Source organism: Micromys minutus, assembly GCF_963924665.1.
Source record: "Micromys minutus genome assembly, chromosome: 21".
Taxonomy (NCBI): domain Eukaryota; kingdom Metazoa; phylum Chordata; class Mammalia; order Rodentia; family Muridae; genus Micromys; species Micromys minutus.
Window position 1 is genome coordinate 45,199,426 of NC_137956.1, and position 9,930 is coordinate 45,209,355.

At 43.3% G+C, this 9,930-nt stretch overlaps 1 protein-coding gene across 1 annotated transcript in view; it reads left to right on the forward strand.

The window, feature by feature from the left end:
* GADL1 (glutamate decarboxylase like 1) overlaps positions 1-9,930 on the forward strand; it is a 173,543-nt gene that overhangs the window by 125,897 nt on the left and 37,716 nt on the right. The window contains exon 14 of the mRNA XM_080934135.1: positions 2,978-3,067. Within this exon, the coding sequence (XP_080790261.1) occupies positions 2,978-3,067 (90 nt within the window). The remainder of the gene's footprint in view (positions 1-2,977; positions 3,068-9,930) is intronic.

A 9,930-nucleotide genomic window follows, 5' to 3' on the forward strand; every position in this document is an offset into this window, starting at 1 on the left:
TTCTTTTTGTCACTGCTCTTTTGATCCAAAGATATTGTAAAAATCAGATATAACTTTATTTTTGCAGCAACATAATAATAACCATTGGTGACTGCTAATTTATGTCAGTGACCCTCCCTAGTATTAATAGTAAAGCCCTTGTTTGTTTTTTTCCTTGAAAATCAGAGTATAATGGAAAGCCACCATTAATGGTCCTTAGAAAAGGATGACCATGTACTTGTTCCTATGTTTCCCCACAGTTCACTTTGTGGCCACTTTTCTTGTCCAGCCTTCAGAATGTTCTGATTTGTTGAGAATCTAGACTAAGGGTGCTCCCATGGTGCTCAGAGGTAATGCTCTGTATGTGAAAGAAATTAAATGTGAGTGGCATCTGCATGACTTTGCTCTAAAAGCAGCCATCGGTGCCTTGGCCCTCCTGGAGAAAGTTACTGCACGGGACAGAAGCTACAGAGCAGGCAGAAGGAGGGAACTCAAGTCTGCTCTTGGTGAACATTCAACGTCATTTTCCTACTGGCTTATTTTGGAAATGACCGAAATGACTTTATGCCACCAAATGGAGGATCAAACATCCTTCTGTGAAGTGTCAAAAGGGCTTTCTGCTTTGTCAACTTTACTTCAGGGAGCCATATGCCATTCAAAAGAGACCGTGTGTGCAAAGGGGGGCAGGGAAAATGGTTACTAGTGCAATGATCACGGCAGCTGAAAGATAGAAAGTCCCACAAGGAAACAGACTTGAACAGCCTGGACCGGACTTGAGACTTAGACAGTCTGTCACATAGACTGCAAACATATGACATGGTGACAGAATTCCCTGGAAAATAACAATGACTGAGATGGTCTTGTAGGGTTCATTCAAAAAGGGGGGAAAACACAAAGTGGCCTAGCAACTTGAAGTAAGAAATATACAAAATATATAAACAGATAAGAAGGTTTTATATATATAGATGATACATAGATAGATAGATAGAGCAGTGCACACACACACATATATGTACATCTACAAATATATATTTGCACACAGTATATATACACACACACACACAAACACACACACACACACACACACACACACACACACACACACACACACACACAGTGATGAACAGAGCCTGAGAGGTATGAGGGATGATCTCTTAGGAACTAAATTGTTTCCGAAAACTATACAGACATCGTTGACCTAGAGAGAGCCATCATCCCTTCTAAGGCTGTGTAGGGCACAGGAAGAAGAGGCACTCTTAGAAAGAGTGTGAATGTGGCTTGCAGGAAGACTGAGTTCACTCAGATGTCACCTTGGCAAGACTCATTAGAAATCTATATTATGATCCATGGGGAAAGGCATCTTCCTGGAGGGGTCATATCTTGGTAGTAGCTGAAGGCTATTCACAGGGGACACCTGTCAAGTCACTGGAGCAAAGCGCCTGACTAGTGACCACTTCCACCCTGTGATGCTGTCTGGGCAGTCTGCCAGGAAGAACTGCCATTTTGCTGGAATGTCCCTAAAGCGATAAATACTTGTTTTCAGACAGCTAGGGCAGTTGAAAACAACTCATGGTTTGCATGGGACTCATGAAATGTACACAGTACCCTGGGAAGAGGCACCTCTTCTGTTAGCATTTTTCCAGCAGACGTGGATAACAAGATAGAATATGGAATCGGGCAACAACAGGGAAATATTTATAGGACCCAGTACCTTCATGGCAGAGCACCAAGAAAGACTGGGCTTGGAGCTGAAGGCTAATACATTTATAACAAATGCCAACGGAGTTGGGGAAGGGTGACTTTTACTTATAGATGGATCCCTAGAAGCGCAGATAGAAAGCAAACTATGATTTTTCTTGTTTTCTAATTAGTGCTTTTGAAAAAAAAATCACTCTTTTTTTAAATGATCAAAGAATTTAGAAGCCTGGCACAGTTTTTATGAAGGAACTAAATCTACTATAAATCAGATGTCCAAATGTAAATCTTGTAGATTCGTGTTATACAACATTGTCTTGTGATAAAAGGGTTGTGGAAATTGAGCTGAATTGCACGGCTCTTCCTTTGTGGAAACTACTCTACAGTTGAAAGATTTGTAACTCTTTCTCTTTGTCAGTTCCAATGAGAATGTTGGAAATTTCAAAGATGAAAGGGAGCGGGGATCAAGAACTTATCGTGGTGAAGCTGGAAACCTCCCTAGGCTCTCAGTGATGACTTAGAATCCACTGACAGCAGAACCCCATGTGGTCCCAGTCTTGATCTTAGCATCTGAGATGCTAGCTGTTTATTCTTCTGGAAGCACCGCAGGCTTCAGAGTGGGTGTGCAGACAACCCTGGAACCAGCAAGAACTCTGAGTACTAGTTCCTGGCTAAAAACTACATTTGTAGTGAAGAAGTATCAAAGATGTCTCAGTAACTGTTAGTGCTGAGGGTCTAGTGAAGAAGGTGGATGTCATCTGTAGTGATCTCTGAGAACAAGGAACTGTAGCTCACTTGGGTACCTACCCCCCAAGATAGTCAGCACTGGCTGAGCACAGGCCTTGTGATGGTCTTTGGCATGACCTGTCTTACATGTTCTTCAGTGAAGACAGACTTGTAATGTGATGGTATGACAATGATATGTTGCTCTCTGTCTCTGTCTCTGTCTCTCTCTGTCTCTGTCTCTCTCTCTCTCTCTCTCTCTCTCTCTCTCTCTCTCTCTCTGTGTGTGTGTGTGTGTGTGTGTGTGTGTGTGTGTGTGTGTGTGTGTAATCTGTGTAATCCGAGCCCTTTATTTAGAGAAAAGAGAAGTGTCCAGATCCAAACTCCAGTAGTGTATGTGTTAGAACTCATGTAGAACTACCCTGCAGTAGTTTGGCCATGTTATAAGTTATACACACTTGATGATTCTTAAGAGATTAGCATGGAGTTTAAAAGACTTTGTTTAATTACATTATTTCAATGAATCTTATGGTAATAAAACAGCATTGTTTTGGTTTTGTTTTGTTTCTTTAATCCCCAGCCTGAATATACCAATGTTTGCTTTTGGTACATCCCACCGAGTCTCAGAGAGATGGAAGAAGGACCAGAGTTCTGGAGAAAGCTTAGTTTGGTGAGTAGTGAGTGGGGTGATGAGTGGGTTGTATTTTTTTTTTCTTTCGATGAGATGGATTCAATGCTCCTGTCTATGGGTAGCTCCATGTGTGCCTGCCTCTCTTTCTGGCATCTCTCTTAGTCAGAATTGATGGCATGTTGACAGTTGTAAACCATGTTTATATCTAGCCCATTAATTCGACAGATCAATACACACGCATATGCAAAAACACCTGTGCTGTGTGTAAGATAACCGTAGACTTTCTTAGAAGCTCTGCCCCGAAGTGAGCTTCAGAAAACGTGAGTTGGCTGCAGGGTTCACAGGCACAGCTGTGCAATAAATGGCTGAAGCTCTCAATTCTGAAGTTCTGTGGGCACATCGCCACCTTAGCATTCTGTTGCTTTACTTGAAGGCATGCAAAAACCGAAATCTGATACTGTTGTTGTGGGGAAGGCATCTCTGTTTCTTGTCTTCTTGCATGAAAAAAAAACTCAATTGAGATAGATAGATAATGATAGATAGATAGATAGATAGATAGATAGATAGATAGATAGATAGGTAGGTAGGTAGGTAGGTAGGTAGGTAGGTAGATAGATAGATAGATAGATAGATAGATAGATAGATAGATAGATAGATAGATAGGACATGAATGAATTTGAGCAGAAGAATATTTAGCTAAATACTCCAAAAAGAGATTCGAGTGGGCTACCAGAGAGTAGGCTGGGGGAGCCCAGTGGATTCTGTAGTCTGGATTCTAAAAACATTTTAATGAATGTTTATAATTCTTGTAGTATGTTCGTGGGATGAGGGGACCCTTTTGTCTTCAGTGGTGGTTTGAATGAAAATGGACCCCATAGGTTCATAAGGAATGGCACTGTTCGAAGATATGGCCTTGTTGGAGGAAGTATGTCACTAGGGGTAGACTTTGAGGTTTTCAGAAACCTAAGCCAGGCCCAGTGGCTTAGTCTCTCTCCCTACTGCCTACTGACTGGGATATAAATCTCTCAGATGCATCTCCAACACCATGCCTATGTGCCCACTGACATGCTTCCCGCATTCCGATAATAGACTGAACCTCAGAGCTAGTACACCAGCCCCAATTAAATGTTTTCTTTTGTAACAGTTGCTGTGGTTGAGGTGTCTCCTCACAGCAACAGGAACCATAAGACTCTAACACTGGGCTGGATCGATCTCTCTTGTAGAGTATTTCGTCCCATGATCCTCTAGAAAAGCCCACAAGAGCGTGTTATGTCAGAGGCCCATGACACGTGATAATGAGAGGGCTTTGCAGTGAACAAGCTATAGCTGCAATTTCAAGAATTCTTAACCACAGGGGAGCCTGCGGACCATCCAGAGACACTGCTGCTAATATCCAACTGCCGGACTCCTCAGTCAGATCACATCTAATTCCTTGCCTAGCCTGTGTCAACGCCCAGTGAGCAACATTCCATTCTCTTTACCAGGAAAGCCTGCACCACACACCTAACAGACTTGGAGAAAAAAAAAATAGAGGAGGCCAGACCTGGGTTTTCAACCTGAAACAAAGAAAAGTGCTTGAAAGTGTTCATGGAGCTTGAGGTCTCAATGGGAAAATACTTAATTGTTTGACATTTCCCTGTGAGTTCAAAGCCCTGAGTCACAGCCCAGGCAATGAAAACAAGCAAAGGCTTCCCATGAAGCACTGGAGAGCTGACAGTACAGAAAAGGAGTCCCAGGCAGCCCTCACTTGGTTCTTCCAGACAAACTCCTGCCTCTCCTTCAGCTTTCTAAGGATGGTGAAGCCTCATTAATCGGCGTTCCTTATCCTCATCCCCCACTGCATACTGAAATTTTACTTGGGAATTTCAGCCACGTGATACACACAGTTAGGAAGCCATGCATTGGTACCTTTAAACTAGGCAACCCCTTCCTGCTGTATCTTTCCTCTAAGGCAGGCAGAGAAGATTCCATCCAAGTTCATAAAGGCTCTCTGGCCTGCAATCCCTCTCACTGGAGAAAACACTAATCATTTAAACAGCTTTTGACAGTTGATCGCCCTTCAACTTGCCCTTTGAAGGAAAAGAAAAGGACTTAGCAGGCAGGCAGCTGTAATCATTGGCCGAGGGCTAGATGGGTTAAGCATTAGAGAGACAAATACTGTCTTAGTCAGGGTTTCTATTCCTGCATAAGCATCCTGCACATGACCAAGGAGCAAGTTGGAGAAGAAAGGGTTTATTCAGCTTACACTTCCACATTGCTGTTCATCACCAAAGGAAGTCAGGACTGGAACTCAAGCAGGTTAGGAAGTAGAAGCTGATGCAGAGGTCACGGAGGGATGTTACTTACTGGCTTGCTCCTCCTGGCTTGCTCAGCTTGCTTTCTTATAGAACCCAGGTCTACCAGCCCAGGATGGCACCACCTACAATGGGCTGGGTCCTCCCCACTTGATCACTAGTTGAGAAAATGCCTTACAGTTGAATATCATGGAGGTATTGCCTCAACTGAGGCTTCTTTCCCTTTGATATCTCCAGCTTGTGTCAAGTTGACACAAAACCAGCCAGTACAAATACCAAAAGAACTTGGTCTACATGACAAGTTCATGTTCAGGGATAGAGCAGGTAAAGAGGCAGCCAGGAGTGATGAAGACAAAGCTCAGCTTGCAACGAAAGCAGAGAGGACAGACCTATGCTTCAGTGTGCAACCCTGGCACAGAGTCTTAAACAATAAAGAGATACTCGGGAGGGAACACCTAAGAAAGAAATAGATTCTAAGAAAGCTCAGTGTGAAGACCTTGAGAGTCAAAAGAAGGGGCATATAGGGGTAGTGATATGTATGAGGATAGCCCAAAGAGCTTGGGTTGTTGTTGGTTTTTTTTTTTATAAGCAAATTAATAGGGAGAAAACTTTCAATTGCTTGTGAGCCTCAGCCTTCTGTGGCTTTACCTGATGCTGTGACCTCACACTTTGGGTCATCTTTCTTTATTCATAACACATTTGTGCCCCTGTATTGTAACACACAATATAAGCCCAATAACCTGAGACCAAGAAGAATGGTGATTAACTTTAATTCTAAGTTAATTAAATTAAAGAACACCTAAGGCATTGGTGAAATAGATCTTTGGGTGTGTCCGTGATGGCATTTCCAGAAAGGTCTACCAGACAGTGGAAGATCTGCCCTAGATATAAACACTACCACTCCCTGGACAAGGGGTCCACTGAAAGAAAAAAAGTGCCAGAGCATCTGAGTGTGAGTAAAATGTGAGCACGCTGCTGTGACATCTCCACTGCAGCCCCAAACTGTGAGCCAAAAGAACCCCTCCTCTCTCAAGTCGTTGCCTGTCCCCAAGTTGAACAGAGAGCGTAGATGTTGGAAGTCAGGCAGCATCAGTGCCACACTGTCACCTTTACTGCAGCAAGGTGGCCAGACCTTGAGATCTGGCTGATGTTATGTCACAATGCAAGCAGGTAGGCACTGTGAGGATGCAGTCAGATGGTAACTGAGCTGCAAGGGACAGGGGATCAGTAGAGCCAGAATCTGAGTGAGTATTAGAGGAAGGTTCTTTACTTTGATTAATGGAATCGGAGGTTGTTGAGCAGAGCCTGAAGAGAAACTGCTTCAAGTTGAGAAAGAAGGTCACAGGGCTGAAAAATCATTTTTTGGTTGTTAAGAGAATTTACATAGAATGTGACATTTGTGTTTCTTTGATTCAGTGCCACGGAGCAGACAGAGATTAAGATAATTCCTTCCTGGAATGAATGTAGGGTTGGTTTTGTCCAGCTTCTTTGTTTCAACTCTGAGAAAAATTCAAAATCAATAATGGACTTTTTGCTAATGACTGTTTGTTGCTTTGAAAAACTACCGTGACCAACTGAAACTTACAGGCCAAGGGCCCTCCAGATGAGGAGGCTTGGCCACAAGGGGTAAGAGCAGGAAGCTGGGAGCTCACATCTCCATCCACACACAGGAAGCAGAGAGGGCAAACCGGAAGCAGAGCAAGGGTATGGCCTCTCAAAGCCTGCCCCTAGCAATATACTTCCTTTAGCAGGGCTCTACCTTCAAAAGTTCAGGGACTTCCACAACTGGAAGCTAAGTGTTGAAATACCTGAGCTATGGGAGACAGTTCTCATTTAAAGTGCCACAGGTAGGTAAGTTAAAACCAGAGAGTCAGGAAGGAAGTCAAACACACATTAAGACATTCTCTCCAACCCCAGAAATGGGCAACAGTTGTTCTGAAAGAGTCATTATCCACCATGGTCTGTTCTTTGCTGCTGGAGCTGGAGAGATAGCTTGGTAGTTAAGAGCACTGGCTGCTCTTCCACAGGACCTGAGCTCATCTTTATCAGACAACTCCCAACTGATTTATCTCAAGCTCGAGGAGTTCTTATGTCTTCATCTGGCCTCTGCAGGCTCTTACATATGCATGGCATCCACTGACACACGTATACCTCACGTGCAGTCTCTCACATATGCACGACATTCACTGACACACACACACAAAGAGAGAGACAGACAGAAAGACAGAGTGAGATTAATCTTTCACAAAAGAACAAATGTCTCTTTGCCTTAGAGACTTCCCATTCCCCTTATCTGTTTTATTATCATACCTTTTTGTCATGACTGCTTCTGGCCAGTGAAGTATAAGGTGCAGGCAGCCTTGGATTCTTAGTTACCCTATTCTCTCTATCTGCCTGGGTGTTTGCTTTGCAGAAGACTTTGGAAAGAGAGAGGTGAGTTGTGAAAATGCATGTTTGTGATTTATAATACAGAGCCACTTAACGCATACTCAGAATTTATTTCCTCATTTATTTTCAATGGAGAACCACAAACACATAAAGAAAGAAAGAAAGAAAAAAAGCTTTTGTTGCTTCTGGGTTTGCTCCTCTGGTCACACTAGCCAGGTGAGCTGACAAGTCACAAAACTACTGGTGTGATGGGTTCATTTGGCAGCTGGAGGGAGAAATGAATCTGGTGAATGATAGGCTATGACTCTGTGTGTGTGTGTGTGTGTGTGTGTGTGTGTGTGTGTGTGTGTACACATGAGTTTACTTGCAAGAATGTAATAGTATTTCTGAGAATGCAGTACTATAGCAGCCAATCCATGACACTGTCAGTCACCACATTACTGTGACTTCTGTTCTTAGATGTCATCTACAGATGTTTCCCCTTCTGATCCTTTCAGCCATGATCGGATCTGTCTCAGGTATTCACTCCCATCCTGTCTGTCTCTTTGCCTCCTGGCATCCCCTCTCTTATTTTTGTTCTTCTCAGCATATTCCTACGTCTGGCCCTGCTGCATCAGCACTGGCCTGAGGCTAGACTGGGAACTGTCCCCATTTTCTACAGCAGCAGTTGCCAATCCCACCAGACCCAAGGACCACTATTCACAGGAAATAGTAGCATCTTCTTTGCTCTCCCAAAAGGGAGAGCCAATACATGGCATTCTGTAAGGGCTACGTGACATCTCATGTACAAGGAAAAGAAGAAAATGGTTAATAACTACATTTATGGGTCATTATATCACACCAATGCTTGTGCATGGCATCTTCAAAAGATGCCTGGACTTGGTAAAAAATCCCCGTCCGTGCTCTGAGAAGCACAGAGTGTGATCTGTACACAAAGACACAATGCTACAAATAGGTGATGTTTGTCTTGAAAGTAAATAAGGGCAGTACAGTATTATTGACAACATTCTCAAATGACACAATGGTTTGTTCAGGAGAAACACCTTTTCTTCTGTTTTACATGAAGTCTACTAAAAACAGGGGCAGGGACTGGTGAGTTGGCTCAGTGGGCAAAGGTGATTGAGGTCAGAATTGATGGTGTGAGTTCTATCCCTGGGACCCACTTGGTAGAAAGATAGAACTGGATCTAGCAAGATGTCCTATGACCTTTACATGCATGGAACATATATAGACACACAAACACACAGATACAAATGGATAAATGTAACACATATGTTTCATAGAAAGACTAAGGTGATAGCTTGGTATACTGATGATAAGAAAGCCTAAGGACATGGTAGCAAGTACTCATCTCTACATGGGAGAGACAGAGACAGAGGAATTTCTGGGATTTGCCGACCAAACAGTCTAGTGAGTTCAAAGGCAGTGAGCGGCCCTATGAGTGATCAGGTTTTTTTTAAGACAATAAAAATCAAACGGTGGGGAGTAATACCTGGAGTTGACTCCTGTACCCCCCACATGCTTACATCATGTATGTGCATACATGTGCTTATATACATGTACACATGTGTGTACCCACATGCCATTATGAATGTTGCTACCTGAAATGAGAGTCAACAGAGTTCTCTGGTTGTTTGGTTTTTTTTTTGTTTGCTTGTTTGTTTTTTCTTTTTTACTGTGGGGGGGCAGGGGTGGGGGAAGGAGGTAGGGCACAGTTGCATATGCACACGTTTGCATGTGCATACCAAGGGTCTATATCAGCCTTTCTCCATTGCTGGCCATCAGAAGCTTTGACAAGGTTCATCACTAAACCCAGTAAGGACAGGCTGCCTATCCTGTGAATCCACACCCCCTACCTATACCTCACCAGTGCTAGGGTTACACATGCCTGTTACCACACGTGGATCTTTATGTGCCGGCTCTGGTACAGTAAACTCAGGTCCTTGTGTTCATGCAGCAAACACTCCAACATGGAGTCCCATCTCCAGTCTGTTCTTCTAAGCTTCCTTCGGGCACACAGATTTGCTGTTTTACTGGAGTCACGTGAGACACAGGAAAACCTTAATTTTACGTCCATTTTCTTTTAGCAGTTCCAGTCTTCAAAACTGTTTCCTTGTAAATAGTAGCAGAGTTGTGGGGGAATGAAAAGGTCCTCAGAGGTTCACGGTTCTTCAAAAGAACAAACTGCCGAGAAGTAAGGAAAAAGCAATCTCCAAGGTG